This window comes from Somniosus microcephalus, chromosome 3 (assembly GCF_052327205.1).
Source record: "Somniosus microcephalus isolate GS21.2 chromosome 3, FLI_Smic_1.0, whole genome shotgun sequence".
NCBI classification, from domain to species: Eukaryota; Metazoa; Chordata; class Chondrichthyes; order Squaliformes; family Somniosidae; genus Somniosus; species Somniosus microcephalus.
Window position 1 is genome coordinate 29,902,244 of NC_140989.1, and position 19,730 is coordinate 29,921,973.

Sequence of the window (19,730 nt, forward strand, 5' to 3'; positions counted from 1 at the left end):
CTGGAGTACTGTGTACAGTTCTGGGCATCATACTAGAGTGAGGAGATCCCAGGTTTGGAAAAGGTGCAGGGGTGGGGATCTAAATACTGGCGATTAGGCACTTAAAATAGAAATGAAGGAAACTGGGATTGTTTATACTGGCATGTAGAAGGCTCAGGGGAGACCTTATTAAAATGTTCAAGATTCAAAAGAATATAGGTGTATAATGAATGGTTTAATGGAATCACAAACTCGGAGATCACAGACTCGAGCTCAGCGCGTAGAAGGCGAACAGAACTGTTTAGTTTTCGCAGGTGGCGATCATAGAATCATACAGCACAAAGGAGGCCATTCAGCCCATCATGACTGTTTCAGCTCTTTGAAAGACCTATCCAATTAGACCCACTCCCCTGCTCTTTCCCCACAGCCCTGCAATTTTTTTCTCCTTCAAGTATTTATCCAATTCCCTTTTGAAAGTTATTATTGAATCTGCTTCCACCGCCCCTTCAGGCAGTGCATTCCAGATCATCAACAACTCGCTGCCTAAATTTTTTTTTCCTCATGTCGCCTCTGGTTCTTTTGCCAATCATCTTAAATCTGTGTCCTCTGGTTACCGACCCTCCTGCCACTGGAAACAGATTCAAATGGGAGCTGGGCAGTTTTTTTTTAACCAAAGAAAGGTGATAGAGGAGTACGGTGATTGTTGTACTCGAGGGGAATCGAAGGATATGGAGAGCGGGCGGGAAAGTGGAGTTGAGGTGGATGATCAGCCATGATCTTATTGAATGGCGGAGCAGGCTCGAGGGGGCCGTATGGCCTACTCCTGCTCCTAATTATGTTGCTTATGTTCTTATAAGGGATAGTGTGGTATTATCTGAACTTAGCCGTATGTTTAACGCATGGGCTTCCCACACTGTGATGGACGTTTCCCTTCAGTACTGTGGCCAGATGGACCACAGTTGTCATTTCCAGTCCTGTATATTCCTATGTTCCTGTAAAAGCTTACATCGAGTTACATCAAGTCTACAGCACAGAAACAGGCCATTCGGCCCAACTAGTCTATGCCGGTGTTTATGCTCCTCCTCCCACCCCCTCTTCATCTAACCCTATCAGCTTAACCTTCTATTCCTTTCTCCCTCACATGCATAGTTAGCTTTGGCAGTGTTGGTTAGAAATGACAGAAGATAATACAATTACCAGTACAGGTTGAGCGCCCCGAATCCGGCAACCTCGGGTCCGAGGCCGAGCTGGTTTTCGGGTTTTTCCGGACTTCGGAACGTGTTTCTGATGTCCAAAGTCCGGAAACGCCCGAGCCCAGGATGCGATATTTCTGGACTTCGGACATCAGAAACACGTGCCGAGTCCGGAAATGCCTGGGCCCAGGTTGCGCTATTTCCGGGTTTTGGTAAGCCTCCCTCAGGGTGTCCGGATTCCGGAACATTTTATGGATTGCGGACCCCTGCCACCAATCGTCCCCGAGTCCGGATTCCAGAACATTCCGGATTCCAGAACTCCAGATTTGGGACACTCAAACCTGTACCATAAATATACTGTGAACTCCCAGCCCCAATCTGCAGCCCCCACCAGCCACTGCAGGGGGTGGGACAATCCAGCTCTGATTGCCCCCACCTCCCCCATTGTTAATATTGAGGCGCGACACACCCTCCGTCTGAGATCCTTGCCATTGTTTCGCTCGCACAGGCTCGTGGTCCGAACTTTGCCGTACAGCAGTCTTCTTGTCTGAGATTAGCGGATGGGCGGGGCCAGTCGCCATGGCTACGCGGAGGGGGGAGGGGTTTGACTCCGCTGATTTAAGTGCAAAATGCAGACGAGTGATCCACCGGCCGGTAGCTTCTGGCAGTGGGAAACCCTTCAATTGCCTCATTACCTCGCTTGTTAAACCCGGCAGGTTCGAAGCTCCTCCTGCGACTGTCCGTTCGACTTCGCAGAGCGCGGGACAGGTTAATCTGCTGATTGCAGTATGTGTGCGCGGTGGCCCCTGGATCAGGTCCACACTGGGGTGTGAGACATCTGATCTGGCTCTGCGATACAGCCAGTATTCTGTTATCGTGAGATAAAGTAGGGCAGGGGGAGGCTCGTACGGAGCATAAATCAGTTGGGCCGAATGGCCTGTTTCTGTGCTGTAATTTCTATGCAGTACGTCACAAAATATGGCCGCGCGCTCGTCTAAGGTTATCTGTAGTTGCTGCCAATTAGCAAATCAGCTTGCAAAAATAAATAACGGCTTTCTGTCTTTTCGACAGCCTTGAAATACTTTGTAATCTAGTAGTGTAATAAATCAAAGGCTTCTGGGCTGCTTTAACTAGCAGGCATTTGTCAGAACGTGTCTCAACCATGTCTAATGCCATCCTACACAAACCACAAGTTATTTTCTGTCTATTCTAAACACGGAGTAGGCTGCGTTCTACAACTGTTACATATCAGTTGGCCCATTAAACTAGCAGTAATACAGGCTTCTCAGCCTCATGCACGTAGGTTAGACTTGAGGCCTGGCTGATCTACCTGTCACTTGAATCTGACTCCCATGCTTTAGATCAGTTTTATTAGAAAAAAAACTTCCATTTACGACCTCGGGACGCCCCAAAACATCAGATTACATCGGATATACGGCACAGAAACAGGCCATTCGGCTCAACCAGTCCATGCCGGCGTTTATGCTCCACACGAACCTCCTCCCGTCTTTCCTCATCTATCAACGTAACCCTCGATTCCCTTCTCCCTCATATGCTTGTCTAGCCTCCCCTTAAATGCATCTATACTATTCGCTTCAACCACTCCCTGTGGTAGCGAGTTCCACATTCTCAGCACTCTCTGGGTAAAGAAGTTTCTTCTGAATTCCCTATTGGATTTCTTGGTGACTATCTTATATTGATGGCCTCTAGTTATGCTCTTCCCCACAAGTGGAAACATTCTCTCTGTATCCACTCTATCAAAACCTTTCATAATTTTAAAGACCTCTATTAGGTCACCCTTCAAGAGAAAAGAGACCCAGCCTGTTCATCCTTTCCTGATATGTATACCCTCGCATTTCTGGTATCATCCTTGTAAATCTTCTCTGCACCCTCTCCAGTGCCTCTATATCCTTTTTATAATATGGCGACCAGAATTGTATGTAGTACTCTAAGTGTGGTCTAACCAAGGTTCGATACAGGTTTAGCATAATCTCCCTACTTTACAATTCTATCCCTCTAGAAATAAACCCTAGTGCCTGGTTTGCTTTTTTTATGGGCTTGCTAACCTGCGTCGCAACTTTTAGTGATTTGTGTATTTGTACTCCCAGATCCCTTCGTTCCTCTACCCCACCTAGACTCGCACCCTCCAAGTGATAAGTGACCTCCCTATTCTTTCTACCAAAATGTAATACCTCACATTTATCTGTGTTGAATTTCATTTGCCAATTATATGCCCATTCTGCAAGTATTGACTATCCCCCCCAATTTGGTGTCATCCGCAAATTTACAAATTGTGTTTTTGATTCCTAAGTCTAAATCGTTGATGTAAATTGTGAACAGCACTGATCCTTGTGGAACACCACTACCACCTCTGCCACTGTGAATAGCTACCCTTTACTCCTACTCTCGGCTTTCTGTCCTGAAACCAGCCAGCAATCCATTCTGCTACTTGTCCCCTGACTCCGCATTCTCTGACCTTGTTCATCAGTCTATTATGGGGTACCTTATCGAAGGTCTTTTGAAAATCCAGATAAATTACATCTACTGCATTACCAGTGTCTACTCTCTCTGTTACCTCTTCAAAAGATCCAATAAGGTTGGTTTCCCTTTTGAAAGTCATGCTTTCCCTTTTGAAACGCTTTACAGCCATATAAGTACTTTTGAAGTGTTGCCACTGTTGGAATGCAGGAGCCAATTTTCGCACACAGCAAGATCCCACAAAAAGCAATGACCAGATAATCTGTTTTTAGCGATGTAGGTTGAGGGAGTAAATATTGGCCAGGACACTGAGGATAACTCCCCCATGCTTTTCTTCAAGTAGTCGCCACGGGATCTTTTATCTTGACCCGAGAGGGCAGACGGGGCCTCGGTTTAACATCTCATCTGAAAGACGGCACCTTCCTGACAGTGCAGCACTCCCTCAGCACTGCACTGAAGTGTCAGCCTAGAGTTTTGTGCTCAAATCTCTGGAGTGGGACTTGAACCCGCAGCCTTTCTGACTCCATCGAGCGAGAGTGCTGCCCACTGAGCCATGGCTGACACTAATGAGAGTTGTTCCTATTCAGAGTTAAGTGCTTTCAGTTGGAGGGTCCAATTTGCTCTTTAGAGGAACGGACGATCTTCCGCTAATGGGAAACCGGTATCCCCAGTGTGATTGCATGTTAAATGCGCAACTGTGGTAGCGGGTTGTTTTTTTGTGCACAGTTGCTCACTAGCTTTCTTCTGCTCTCTGCACGCAGTACACCTCCAGTTCATCCGGAGGCGAGAGCTCCTGTGAAGAAGGAAGAATGCGTCGGCCAACTCAACTCCGGCCGTTCCACCCACGGGGCGCCGCTGACCCTGACCTCCCCCTCTTAAACCTCTCGAGCGACCCGGACTACTCTTCCAGCAGCGAGCAGTCGTGCGACACGGTGATCTACGTGGGCCCGAACGGCACCGCCCTGTCGGACAAGGAGCTGACCGACAACGAGGGCCCGCCCGACTTTGTGCCCATCATCCCCTCGCTGCAGAAGAACAAGAACGAGCTGAGGCCGGAGAACACCGGCGAGCCCGCGGCCGCCCACCCTGAGAAGGACTGCCTGAAGTGCAACACCTTCGCCGAGCTGCAAGAGCGGCTCGAGTGCATCGACGGCAGCGAGGAGCCCGACAAGTTTCCTTTCGAAGAGGTTCCCGTCGCGCCGTGTGCCGACGAGCCCGTGAAATGCGAGGAGGCTCAAGCCCAACAGGCCGAGGCCCAGCACTCCGGAGAGGCCCATCGACCCGGTGACCTGACGCCCTCTCGCTGGACCGGCGAGGAGAATTCGGAGGATAGCAATCCTGCCCAAAGCCGAGCCCAGGCTCCCCAGTCCCCTGTCCCAGCAGGCACCCACGGTAATGGTTCTGCACCATCCTCTCCGAGGAGTGTCATGGGGAGTAGCAGCACCCAATTAAATGCGCCAAGAGCACAGGCCACCAATGCACAGGGTGCGAAAGAAGTCCCGCATAGTGGTGGCAGTGCAGAGGCTAAGCCAAGACCTATGGGCTCTCCAAGGCTCGGGATAGCGAGTCTTTCGAAGACAGCGGAATATAAACCCCAACATTCTCCATCCCAGCGCTGTAAAGTGTACACCCAGAAGGGGTCCTTGCCAAGCCCCGCCCCACCCCCACCGCAGACACTAACCAAAGACTGTGAGAAACCCTGTGATGAACTGCTGGATCAGCCTGAAGTCAGGACCGCGCCGGTGGGAATGAGCCCACAAATAATGAAGAAATCTGTATCTTCCGGCACTGAGTACTCGCAGGACTCCACGTTCTCAGATCAGGAGCAGGACCCGGAGGAGGACTCGAGGAAGGAAATCCTGGCCAAGGCCACAGTCACCCTGCAACAGCCGCTGGAGTTGAATGGAGAAGACGAGCTGGTTTTCACCCTCGTGGAGGAGCTGACCATCAGCGGGATCTTGGAGAACGGGCGGCCCACCAGCATCATCAGCTTCAACAGCGATTGCTCGGTCCAGGCCTTAGCCTCAGGCTCCAGGCCCGTCAGCATTATCAGCAGCATCAACGAGGACCTGGACTGCTACGCCAACGCCACTCCGTTTTCCGAAGTGAGCATCACCAAGTTCCTGCCCTTCCCGAAGCCGGGGCTTGACGAGAAAGTCTTGGTTTCCACCAGCCAGCGCTCCTCCATTAGTTCCTGGCTGAGCGAGATGAGCACGGGAAGCGACAGCGAACAGTCGTGCCACAGCTTTGTCGCACAGACCTGCGGCGGTGACGGCGAAGCATTGGCCGACCCATCGATGCTGGACCTGGCGAGCGACCTTCCGGATGAGTGCGTGGCATACGCAAGGAGCGGGAAGTACTCCGTTATGGACAAGTTCTTCGGCGTGCACGAGAAAGCCGACGAGGCCCAAAGCTTGTATCAGATGGCAGCCAACAAAAACTGCAAAATCTCGGCCTTGGGGAGGGCCACCGTCAGGATATCGAACACGTCGGGCCTGACCAGCGCTGAGGGCTGCTTTCCTATTAAGACCAACATTTCAGTGCACCCATGCATCCGGCTAAAGCCAATTAATTTATCCGAGCAGAACAGCGCGATCTCGTCCGCCAAGTCTGCTCCTGCGCTCTCCCGCGACTGCGACATCAAGCCGGCAGGCGACTACGGCGCGAAGGAAATGAAGTTTGACGACCCGTGGCTGAAGCGCGAAGTGGAAGAGGAAGAGGAAGAAGAAGAAGAAGAAGAAGCAGCAGACGGCAGCCTGGATGGTAACTACCGAGCGGAGAGAGGGGGTGGGCCGACTTTCGGCCAGAATAAGAAGCAGAGTTCAGCTGACAGCATCAGCAGCGGCGAGGCCGCCGATTCCCCCATCCAGGCCGATCATCTCAAGAGGGTTGTGGACGGCTGCGAGAGGCCTCTGAGCGCCTCGGCCAGCCAGAGCTCCATTTTCTCATCCGACGGTGTCAAGAATGGGAGCCTGCCCAGAGGCTTGCAGCACTCGCTGCCCTACAAGCACGACGACCCCGACGGCATCTCGCTGAGGTCCCTGTGCCTGGGGATAGAGAGTGGCAGCGCCTCCGCCGCCACCTCACAGGCCTCCACCCCGTGTAGCCCCAAAGCCACCCTAGAGAGGGCTGGGTCTCCTAAGCATGGGATGCTGCCCAGACCTAAAGGAATGCCTCCCTTGCCTCCGGTTAGGAAGTCCAGCCTTGATCAGAGGAACAGGGCGAGCCCCCAGCACATGTCGTGCAGCAGCAGCACATCCAGTCAAGCCATGGCTTCGCTGGCAAGTACGCCAGATGAATGGATCGCTCACGTCAAGGCCAGGACCTCAAATTCAGACAACGGCAGCAAAGCAAGCAATGGAAAAAATGAACCGCTCAGCAGCCGAGCCAACTCCCTGAACAGGAGATACGCGGGGCAGTACGAGTGTTTATCTCTAGAAAGGGCGGGGAGCTTGACATTCATCGGGTCAAAGGTCAGTGCCTGCCGAGATAGCACAATGCCCAGAACAGGCAGGAGCTTGAATCGAGCCACCGTGTCTTCACCCACACACTCTGGCCTTCCACCATCAGTGGGGGCCTCCCCAAAGTCCAGCTCATCCAAAATGTCCGCCGTCAGCAAGCTCCTCTTAGCAAGCCCCAAGTCGCGAAGCTTGTCCGCCTCCAGCACAAAGACCCTGAGCTTCTCCACCAAATCCCTGCCTCAGTCTGTCGGGCGCAGCTCAAGCATGCCGTCCAACTCCAAGAACATGTCCTGGTCAACACAGTCACTCAGCAGCAAGCAAAGCAGAGGTTCCAGCATCGTAGCAAAGTTGCCCCTCAGAGCTGTCAACGGGCGAATCTCTGAATTACTCCAAGGGAGCACGGGCATCAGGGCCAATCACCTGCGGGGCAGCGCAGAGTTGGAGGAGCGGGGCGCCCACACCGGCGAGAAGTCCCCCCCACAGGCCCTCCCTTCCCCTTACAGCAAGATCACGCCACCGCGCAAGCCACACAGGTGCAGCAGCGGCCACGGGAGTGACAACAGCAGCGTTCTGAGCGGCGAGCTCCCGCCAGCCATGGGGAAAACGGCCCTCTTTTACCACAGCGGCGGGAGCAGCGGCTATGAGAGCATGATAAGGGACAGCGAGGCGACGGGAAGCGCGTCCTCGGCTCAGGACTCCATGAGCGAAAACGGAAACTCAGTCGCAGGGAGGTCCAGGAGTCTGAAGTCGCCAAAGAAAAGGATGAATGCAGGTAGGATAACAACACCTCCTTTCTGTTGATGCTGGGGACTGAGGTCAGCTGTAAAGAAGATAAGCGAACTGATCCATGCATCTAAGGGGAGGCGAGATAAATACATGAGGGAGAAAGGAATGGAAGGATATGCTGATGGGGTGAGATGAAGTAAGGTGGGAGGAGGCCAGAGTGTGCATGGACCAGTTGGGCCGAATGGCCTGTTTCTGTGCTGTGAATTCTATGTAATCCTATATTCAAGCTACTGGGAAGGGTAGGGTATGTTGGGGGTTGGGAAGTTCTACAGTGGGGGGGGGGGGGGGGTCACAGATAGTGACCACCCATCCAGTTTTCAACCTGACAGCCCAATTTTGAAGTTGGCTTGCCAGTAATTCAAGAACTGAAACCAGATAAGAAAGACAGTTTCCAAAGCGATGGGCAGTCGTGATAAAGTCCAACGGTGTACGCAGGAAAGGACCGCTCACGCATCCATGTGCAAATGTGACATTGGCCCCCTTTCACGTTCCAGCTTGCGCGAGGGGGTCCGGTCCAGTCCGGTCCGGTCCGGTCTGTGTGCGCGTCTTCGATGCATTTGACTTTGGCTAGCGGAGTGCTTGGTGATCAGCCGATCAAATTGACTTGTGTTTCGTAAAATAGGTGTGACTTCTCTTATTTACGCACTGTGGTGGATTAAAAAAACCTTGCCTGTTAGCGTTCTCAGATTTAGACGACCTTAGAACTTTTAGTTTAAATGAACACCTCTGTAGACTTGAGGCATTTTGTTTCACACGAGAAGTCGCAAATGCCACCTAATATTGTACTACCGCTTGGGGTCCATTGGCAGCCACTTTGATTGTGGGTGTGCGTCTGCTTCCTGACTGTTCTAGTCCATGTGGCTGATACTGGGTAGTCAAAGTAGGAGATTGGCGGTTTGGCCGCAGTCAGTTGAAGAAAGACAGTCGAATCACAAAGGCTGAAAATGAAATAAAAGCAGGAAATGTTGGAGGGTCCGTCAACATCTGAAAGAGAAGAAATCAAAGGCATATTAATGGGTCGGGTGCAGGCAAAGCAACCCTAACGCCTCCCGCCAAATTCAGCAATTTTTTGGGGGGCCGACCTGTCCCATTCCCCTTTTATTCTTTGGGGTGCCGGCCGCGATCACTGTGGTCCAGCAGGGCCCCGGTGCGCGCAGCGCTAGGCCCCTCCCTTTTAATCAGGGGAGGGAGGTCTGCAATGACGCGGCGCTACGTGCCGACGCGCGTGGCGCTGTTGCACGTAGCGGGGTGACATTCACTGGTAACGCCCCAAGAAGGAGGGGGAGCGCTTCTACGGTGCAGGGGCGCTAACTTTTTCGGGGCGCTACAATTAGCGCCCCAGCGATGTTAGCGCCCCAAAGGGGGCGCCATCGAATTTTTCCCCAGAGTCTCCAGGAATTAAAGATTAATCTCCTAAACACGTTTGAGAGCAACACCGGGAGAAAGACCACAGAGCCAGTAAAAAAAATATATATTTTAATTTATTAGTTATGAAAATATTGGATATGGAGAGAGAAGGATATTTGACTCGGTGGGGCGGTTGGAGGCAGGAGGCTATGTGTTAAAATCTCCAGGAATACGTCTAACCAGAGTTGGCAACCCTACTTGATAAGCACTCCAATGAGAAGGTCCACCTGCAATGTTCACCCTTCTTTCTCCTGTTCTTCCTGAAGGACCATTAACCCTATTTTTTTTAAGAAACACAAAGAGAGAGTAAAGGGCAGAGGCCAGTCAGCGCGTTAAAGGTCCGTGCAAGCATCACATTTCATCCTTTTTGATATGAGTAAGCAGCACCACCAGCTGTAATTGTGGCTCTCCGTGTGCCACAGCCTGGTAGGTTTGATTACAGCGCAGAAGCTTAATTAGTGTTTCCTTCCTTTCTGCCGAGTCCGTTGTCAGCAGCAGTCCGCTTCTGAAGAACGCTACCCACCCCCCCAAGCCCGCCCACCTTTTTCTTTTCCTTTTGTTACCACCTGCCCACTGAAGTATGTTGTTAATGAGATCTACCAACAGAGCCAGGGGTGGGGGAGGACCCAGGCCCAGACCCCCAGGCTCCTTCAGTGTTTTGCCTGCAGCCAGTGATGTTCCTCAAGGCAGCAGCTGAGAACTGTCACTGCCAGTGCTCTCAGCCTGCATTCAAAGTAAAAGCGGGAGTCTTCTTAAGCCCAGTAATCCCAGGATAGAGGATATTCAGCAGGCAACTGCGGCGCACAGAATCGGTTCCGCTTGAGCAAACCTGATTATTGATTAAGGATAAAGACGCAGGTTCGTTGCAAATGTGTCCCATGGTTCCACATCAAGGTCTCTGCTTGTAAGACAGTGAAATATTGCGAAGTTTGAGCATTCCACGATAGCTCACTGTGTGGGAGGCAGGGTGTGGTTTGGTGCTAAGGTACAGTGAGAAGGGGCCGAGCTTCATACCCGTTCCCTACAGGTCTGGGCCAGGGCAGGCTTTGGGATGCTATAATTGGGCTCTGAGTATCAGAAAGGAAAAAAAAAGGGCCATGGTTCCTGCTTCTTATTGTTACCCAGCGACACTTTTTGGAACACCCCTGTACGTTGCTTAGAATCTGGCTTGGCTGTGACACCCTGTCCTCAAATCAGACATGTGACACACTGGGGGTAATTTTTACGCACAAATATGGGTGGGTTGGGGTCGGGTAGGATCTTAAAATTTTTATAAATCTCAAACTCGACCCCAACCCACCTCCAACACGCCCACTTCCGGTTTTAACGGAAATGTGACAGGGGTCGGACAACCAACCCGCTCCCAGCAGGTGGGATGGCCATTTAAATATTATAATGAGGCTGCGTGCCTCATATTTAACCTGTCTTCCAGGTTTAACCCAGGCCGGCCGGGTTTCCTGAACCTCGGGGATCGCGGCAGCTTAAAGGGAGGCAAGGACTGCGTCATGGAAAAGGTAAGTGCCTTTAAGGCACTGGTTGTGCATCAACAGAAGCAGGACGGCTACCTCCCAGTCCCCCACGCCTATCCGCTTCCTTGCCCACCATCAAAACCCCTCACCCCTGCGATCAGAACCCCCCCTAATTGGAGACCAGCGCCCATGCCCACTCCAAACCCTGCCGCGGGAGCAGGGCCTCACTGTTAGGATCAAAGAGGAGAGGGGGGACAGTGGAGTACTGACCACTGGAGTGATTGAACCTGTGGTGTGATGGAATCTGTGGAGTGATGGAATCTGTGGAGTGATGGAATCTGTGGAGTGATGGAATCTGTGGAGTGATGGAAACTGTGGAGTGATGGAATCTGTGGAGTGATGGAATCTGTGGGTGATGGAATCTGTGGAGTGATGGAATCTGTGGAGTGATGGAATCTGTGGAGTGATGGAATCTGTGGAGTGATGGAATCTGTGGAGTGATGGAATCTGTGGAGTGATGGAATCTGTGGAGAGATGGAATCTGTGGAGTGATGTAATCATTGGAGTGATGGAATCTGTGGAGTGCTGGAATCTTTGTAAAGATGGAATCGGTGGAGTGATGGAAACTGGAGTGATGGAATCTGGAGTGATGGAATCTGTGGAGTGATGGAATCTGGAGTGATGGAATCTGTGGAGAGATGGAATCATTGGAGTGATGGAATCTGGAGTGTTGGAATCTTTGGAAAGATGGAATCGGTGGAGTGATGGAAACTGTGGAGTGATGGAATCTGTGGAGTGATGGAACCAGTGGAGTGATGGAAACTGTGGATTGTTGGAATCAGTGGAGTGATGGAAACTGTGGAGTGATGGAAACTGTGGACTGATGGAAGCTGTGGAGTGATGGAATCTGTGGAGTGATGGAATCTGTGGAGTGATGAAATCTGAAGAGTCATGGAACCTGTGGAGTGATAGAATCTGTGGAGTGATGGACTCTGTGGAGTGATGGAATCTGTGGAGTGATGGAAACTGTGGAGTGATGAAATCTGGAGTGATGGAATCTGTGGAGTGATGCAATCAGTGGAGTGATGGAATCTGTGGAGTGATGGAAACTGTGGAGTGATTAAATCTGTGGAGTGATGGAATCTGTGGAGTGATGGAATCTTTGGAGTGATGGAAACTGTGGAGTGATGGAATCAGTGGAGTGATGGAATCTGCGGAATGATGGAATCTGCGGAGTGATGGAATCTGTGGAGTGAAGGAATCTGGACTGATGGAATCTGTGGAGTGATGGAATCTGTGGAGTGATGGAAACTGGAGTGATGGGATCTGTGGAGTCATGGAATCTGTGGAGTGATGGAAACTGGATTGATTTAAACTGTGGAGTAATGGAAACTGCGGAGTGATGGAATCTGCGGAGTGATGGAATCTGTGGAGTGATGGAAACTGGAGTGATGGAATCTGTGGAGTGATGGAATCTGTGGAGAGATGGAAACTGTGGAGTGATGGAATCATTGGAGTGATGGAATCTGTGGAATGACGGATTCTGTGGAGGGATGGAATCTGTGGAGTAATGGAAACATTGGATGATGGAATTTGTGGGGAGATGGAATCTGTGCAGAGATGGATTCGGTGGAGTGATGGAATCTGTGGAGAGATGGAAACTGGATTGAGGGAAACTGTGGAGCGATGGATTCGGTGGAGTGATGGAAACTGGAATGATGGAATCTGCGGAGTGATGGAATCTGCGGAGTGATGGAATCTGCGGAGTGATGGAATCTGCGGAGTGATGGAATCTGCGGAGTGATGGACACTGTGGAGTGATGGACTCTGTGGAGTGATGGAATCTGTGGTGTGTTGGAATCTGCGGAGAGATGGAATCTGTGGAGAGATGGACTCTGTGGAGTGATGGAATCTGTGGTGTGTTGGAATCTGGAGAGATGGAATCTGTGGAGTCGTAGAATCTGTGGAGTGATGGAATCTGTGGAGTGATGGAAACTGGATTGAGGGAAACTGTGGAGCGATGGGTTCGGTGGAGTGAAGGAATCTGTGGACTGATGGAATCTGTGGAGTGATGGAATCTGTGGAGTGATGGAATCGGTGGAGTGATGGAATCTGTGGAGAGATGGAATCTGTGGAGTGATGGAATCTGTGGAGTGCTGGAATCTGTGGATAGATGGAAACTGTGGAGTGATGGAATCTGGAGTGATGGAAACTGGATTGAGGGAAACTGTGGAGCGATGGAATCTGCGGAGTGAAGGAATCTGGACTGATGGAATCTGTGGAGTAATGGAAACATTGGATGAAGGAATCTGTGGAGTGAAGGAAACTGCTGAGTGATGGAATCTGTGGAGTGAAGGAATCTGTGGAGTGCTGGAATGTGTGGAGTGCTGGAATGTGTGGAATGCTGGAATGTGTGGAGTGCTGGAATGTGTGGAGTGCTGGAATGTGTGGAGTGCTGGAATGTGTGGAGTGATGAAATGTGTGGAGTGATGGAATCGGTGGAGTGATGGAATCTGTGGAGTGGTGGAATCATTGGAGTGATGGAATCTGTGGAGTGATGGAATCTGTGGAGTGATGGAATCTGCGGAGTGATGGAATCTGCGGAGTGATGGAATCTGCGGAGTGATGGAATCTGCGGAGTGATGGAATCTGCGGAGTGATGGAATCTGAGGAGTGATGGAATCTGAGGAGTGATGGAATCTGTGGAGTGATGGAATCTGTGGAGAGATGGATTCGGTGGAGAGATGGAAACTGTGGAGTGATGGGACCATTGGAGTGATGGAATCTGTGGAATGACGGAATCTGTGGACTGACGGAATCTGTGAAGTGATGGAATCTGTGGAGTGATGGAAACTGTGGAGTGATGGAATCTGTGGAGTGATGGAAACTGGAGTGATGGAATCTGTGGAATGATGGAATCTGCAGAGTGATGGAAACTGCGGTGTGATGGAATCTGTGGAGTCGTGGAATGTGTGGAGTGATGGAATCTGTGGAGAGATGGATTCTGTGGAGTGATGGAAACTGGATTGAGGGAAACTGGAGCGATGGATTCGGTGGAGTGATGGAATCTGTGGAGAGATGCAAACTGTAAAGTGATGAAATCTGTGGAGAGATGGAACCTGTGGAATGATGGAAACTGTGAAGTGATGGAATCTGTGGAGTGATGGAATCTGTGGAGTGATGGAATCTGTGGAGTGATGGAATCTGTGGAGTGATGGAATCTGTGGAGGGATGGAATCTGTGGAGAGATGGAATCTGTGGAGTGATGGAATCTGTGGAGAGATGGAATCTGTGGAGAGATGGAATCTGTGGAGCGATGGAATCTGTGGAGTGATGGAATTTGTGGAGAGATGGAATCTGTGGAGTGATGGTAACTGGATTGAGGGAAACTGGAGCGATGGATCCGGTGGAGTGATGGAACTGTGGACTGATGGAATCTGTGGAGTGATGGAATCTGTGGAGTGATGGAATCTGTGGAGTGATGGAATCTGTGGAGTGATGGAAACTGTGGAGTGATGGAATGTGTGGAGTGATGGAATGTGTGGAGTGATGGAATGTGTGGAGTGATGGAATGTGTGGAGTGATGGAATGTGTGGAGTGATGGAATCTGTGGAGTGATGGAATCTGGAGAGATGGAAACTGTGGAGTGATGGAAACTGTGGAGTGATGGAATCTGTGGAGTGATGTAATCTGCGGAGCGATGGAATCTGCGGAGCGATGGAAACTGCGGAGCGATGGAAACTGCGGAGCGATGGAAACTGCGGAGTGATGGAGACTGCGGAGTGATGGAAACTGCGGAGTGATGGAAACTGCGGAGTGATGGAATTTGTGGAGCGATGGAAACTGTGGAGTGTTGGAATCTGTGGAGTGATGGAATTTGTGGAGAGATGGAATCTATGTAGTGATGGAATCTGTGGAGTGATGGAATCTGGAGAGATGGAAACTGGAGTGATGGAAACTGTGGAGTGATGGAATCTGTGGAGTGATGGAATCTGCGGAGTGATGGAATCTGCGGAATGATGGAATCTGCGGAGTGATGGAATCTGCGGAGTGATGGAAACTGGAGTGATGGAAACTGTGGAGTGATGGAATCAGTGGAGAGATGGAAACTGCGGAGTGATAGAACCTGTGGAGTGATGGAAACTGTGGAGTGTTGGAATCTGTGGAGTGATGGAATTTGTGGAGCGATGCAATCTATGAAGTGATGGAATCTGTGGACTGATGGAATCTGTGAAGTGATGGAATTTGGGGAGAGATGGAAACTGTGGACTGACGGAATCATTGGAGTGATGGAATCTGTGGATTTGTGGAAACTGTGGAGTGATGGATGCATTGGACTGATGGAAACTGTGGAGTGATGGAGTCGGTGGAGTGATGAAATCTGTGGAGTGTTGGAATCTGTGGAGAGATGGAAACTGTGGAGTGATGGAATCTGTGGAGTGATGGAAACTGTGGAGTGTTGCAATCTGTGGAGAGATGGATACTGTGGAGTGATAGAATCTGTGGAGTGATGGAATCTGTGGAGTGATAGAATCTGTGGAGTGATGGAATCTGTGTGGAGTGCTGGAATCTGTGGATAGATGGAAACTGTGGAGTGATGGAATCTGGAGTGATGGAAACTGGATTGAGGGAAACTGTGGAGCGATGGAATCTGCGGAGTGAAGGAATCTGGACTGATGGAATCTGTGGAGTAATGGAAACATTGGATGAAGGAATCTGTGGAGTGAAGGAAACTGCTGAGTGATGGAATCTGTGGAGTGAAGGAATCTGTGGAGTGCTGGAATGTGTGGAGTGCTGGAATGTGTGGCGTGCTGGAATGTGTGGAGTGCTGGAATGTGTGGAGTGCTGGAATGTGTGGAGTGCTGGAATGTGTGGAGTGATGGAATGTGTGGAGTGATGGAATCGGTGGAGTGATGGAATCTGTGGAGTGGTGGAATCATTGGAGTGATGGAATCTGTGGAGTGATGGAATCTGTGGAGTGATGGTATCTGTGGAGTGATGGAATCAGTGGAGAGATGGAAACTGTGTAGTGTTTGAATCTGTGGAATGAAGGAATCAGTGGAGTGAGGGAATCAGTGGAGTGATGGAATCTGCGGAGTGATGGAACCTGCGGAGTGATGGAATCTGCGGAGTGATGGAATCTGCGGAGTGATGGAATCTGCGGAGTGATGGAATCTGCGGAGTGATGGAATCTGAGGAGTGATGGAATCTGAGGAGTGATGGAATCTGTGGAGTGATGGAATCTGTGGAGAGATGGATTCGGTGGAGAGATGGAAACTGTGGAGTGATGGGACCATTGGAGTGATGGAATCTGTGGAATGACGGAATCTGTGGACTGACGGAATCTGTGAAGTGATGGAATCTGTGGAGTGATGGAAACTGTGGAGTGATGGAATCTGTGGAGTGATGGAAACTGGAGTGATGGAATCTGTGGAATGATGGAATCTGCGGAGTGATGGAAACTGCGGTGTGATGGAATCTGTGGAGTCGTGGAATGTGTGGAGTGATGGAATCTGTGGAGAGATGGATTCTGTGCAGTGATGGAAACTGGATTGAGGGAAACTGGAGCGATGGATTCGGTGGAGTGATGGAATCTGTGGAGAGATGCAATCTGTAAAGTGATGAAATCTGTGGAGAGATGGAACCTGTGGAATGATGGAAACTGTGAAGTGATGGAATCTGTGGAGTGATGGAATCTGTGGAGTGATGGAATCTGTGGAGTGATGGAATCTGTGGAGGGATGGAATCTGTGGAGTGATGGAATCTGTGGAGAGATGGAATCTGTGGAGAGATGGAATCTGTGGAGCGATGGAATCTGTGGAGTGATGGAATTTGTGGAGAGATGGAATCTGTGGAGTGATGGTAACTGGATTGAGGGAAACTGGAGCGATGGATCCGGTGGAGTGATGGAACTGTGGACTGATGGAATCTGTGGAGTGATGGAATCTGTGGAGTGATGGAATCTGTGGAGTGATGGAATCTGTGGAGTGATGGAATCTGTGGAGTGATGGAAACTGTGGAGTGGTGGAATGTGTGGAGTGATGGAATGTGTGGAGTGATGGAATGTGTGGAGTGATGGAATGTGTGGAGTGATGGAATGTGTGGAGTGATGGAATGTGTGGAGTGATGGAATGTGTGGAGTGATGGAATCTGTGGAGTGATGGAATCTGGAGAGATGGAAACTGTGGAGTGATGGAAACTGTGGAGTGATGGAATCTGTGGAGTGATGTAATCTGCGGAGCGATGGAATCTGCGGAGCGATGGAAACTGCGGAGCGATGGAAACTGCGGAGCGATGGAAACTGCGGAGTGATGGAGACTGCGGAGTGATGGAAACTGCGGAGTGATGGAAACTGCGGAGTGATGGAATTTGTGGAGCGATGGAAACTGTGGAGTGTTGGAATCTGTGGAGTGATGGAATTTGTGGAGAGATGGAATCTATGTAGTGATGGAATCTGTGGAGTGATGGAATCTGGAGAGATGGAAACTGGAGTGATGGAAACTGTGGAGTGATGGAATCTGTGGAGTGATGGAATCTGCGGAGTGATGGAATCTGCGGAGTGATGGAATCTGCGGAGTGATGGAAACTGGAGTGATGGAAACTGTGGAGTGATGGAATCAGTGGAGAGATGGAATTTGTGGAGTGATGGAAACTGTGGAGTGTTGGAATCTGTGGAGTGATGGAATTTGTGGAGTGATGCAATCTATGAAGTGATGGAATCTGTGGACTGATGGAATCTGTGAAGTGATGGAATTTGGGGAGAGATGGAAACTGTGGACTGACGGAATCATTGGAGTGATGGAATCTGTGGATTTGTGGAAACTGTGGAGTGATGGATGCATTGGACTGATGGAAACTGTGGAGTGATGGAGTCGGTGGAGTGATGAAATCTGTGGAGTGTTGGAATCTGTGGAGAGATGGAAACTGTGGAGTGATGGAATCTGTGGAGTGATGGAAACTGTGGAGTGTTGCAATCTGTGGAGAGATGGATACTGTGGAGTGATAGAATCTGTGGAGTGATGGAATCTGTGGAGTGATAGAATCTGTGGAGAGATGGCAACTGTGGAGTGATGGAATCTGTGGAGTGATGGAATCTGTGGAGTGATGGAATCTGCGGAGTGTTGGAATCTGCGGAGAGATGGAAACTGTGGAGTGATGGAGACATTGGAGGAATGGAATCTGTGGAGTGATGGACCTGTGGAGAGATGGAATCTGTGGAGTGATGGAATCTGTGGAGTGATGGAATCTGTGGAGAGATGGAAACTGTGGAGTGATGGAATCTGTGGAGTGATGGAAACTGTGGAGTGTTGCAATCTGTGGAGAGATGGATACTGTGGAGTGATAGAATCTGTGGAGTGATGGAATCTGGGGAGTGATGGAATCAGTGGAGTGATGGAATCTGCGGAGTGTTGGAATCTGCGGAGAGATGGAAACTGTGGAGTGATGGAGACATTGGAGGAATGGAATCTGTGGAGTGATGGACCTGTGGAGAGATGGAATCTGTGGAGTGATGGAATCTGTGGAGTGATGGAATCTGTGGAGAGATGGAAACTGTGGAGTGATGGAATCATTGGAGAGTTGGAATCTGTGGAATGACGGAATCTGTGGAGGGATGGAATCTGTGGAGTGAAGGAATCTGTGGAGTGATGGTATCTGTGGAGTGATGGAAACTGTGGAGTGTTGCAATCTGTGGAGAGATGGAAACTGTGGAGTGATAGAATCTGTGGAGTGATGGAATCCGTGGAGTGATAGAATCTGTGGAGAGATGGCAACTGTGGAGTGATGGAATCTGTGGAGTGATGGAATCTGCGGAGTGATGGAATCTGCGGAGTGTTGGAATCTGCGGAGAGATGGAAACTGTGGAGTGATGGAGACATTGGAGGAATGGAAACTGTGGAGTGATGGACCTGTGGAGAGATGGAAACTGTGGAGTGATGGAATCTGTGGAGTGATGGAATCTGTGGAGAGATGGAAACTGTGGAGTGATGGAATCATTGGAGAGTTGGAATCTGTGGAATGACGGAATCTGTGGAGTGATGGAATCGGTGGAGTGATGGAATCTGTGGAGTGATGGAGTCTGGAGTGATGGAATCGGTGGAGTGATGGAAACTGTGGAGTGATGGAATCGGTGGAGTGATGGAAACTGTGGAGTGATGGAATCCGTGGAGTGATGGAATCTGTGGAGTGATGGAATCTGTGGAGTGATGGAATCTGTGGAGTGATGGAATCTGTGGAGTGATGGAATCTGTGGAGCAATGGAATCGGTGGAGCGATGGAATCGGTGGAGTGATGGAATCTGTGGAGTGTTGGAATTGGTGGAGTGTTGGAATTGGTGGAGTGATTGAATCTGTGGAGTGATGGAATTGGTGGAGTGTTGGAATTGGTGGAGTGATTGAATCTGTGGAGTGATGGAATCTGCGGAGTGTTGCAATTTGTGGAGTGATGGAATCTGTGGAGTGAGGGACCTGTGGAGTGATGGAATCGGTGGAGTGATGGAATCGGTGGAGTGATGGAATCGGTGGAGTGATGGAATCGGTGGAGTGATGGAATTGGTGGAGTGATGGAATCTGTGGAATGGCGGATTCTGTGGAGGGATGGAATCTGTGGAGTAATGGAAACATTGGATGATGGAATCTGCAGAGTGATGGAATCTGCGGAGTGATGGAAACATTGGATGAAGGAATCTGTGGAGTGCTGGAATCTGTGGAGTGCTGGAATCTGTGGAGTGATGGAATCTGTGGAGAGATGGAAACCGTGGAGTGATGGAATCATTGGAGTAATGGAATCTGTGGAATGACGGATTCTGTGGAGGGATGGAATCTGTGGAGTAATGGAAACATTGGATGATGGAATTTGTGGGGAGATTGAATCTGTGCAGAGATGGATTCGGTGGAGAGATGGAAACTGGATTGAGGGAAACTGGAGCGATGGATTCGGTGGAGTGATGGAAACTGGAA

General features: G+C 50.2%; 1 protein-coding gene across 1 annotated transcript in view; it reads left to right on the forward strand.

Moving 5' to 3' along the window:
• kif26ba (kinesin family member 26Ba) overlaps window positions 1-19,730 on the forward strand; it is an 891,296-nt gene that overhangs the window by 429,380 nt on the left and 442,186 nt on the right. The window contains exon 12 of the mRNA XM_085979789.1: window positions 4,412-7,883. Coding sequence (XP_085835915.1) covers window positions 4,412-7,883 — 3,472 coding nt within the window. The remainder of the gene's footprint in view (window positions 1-4,411; window positions 7,884-19,730) is intronic.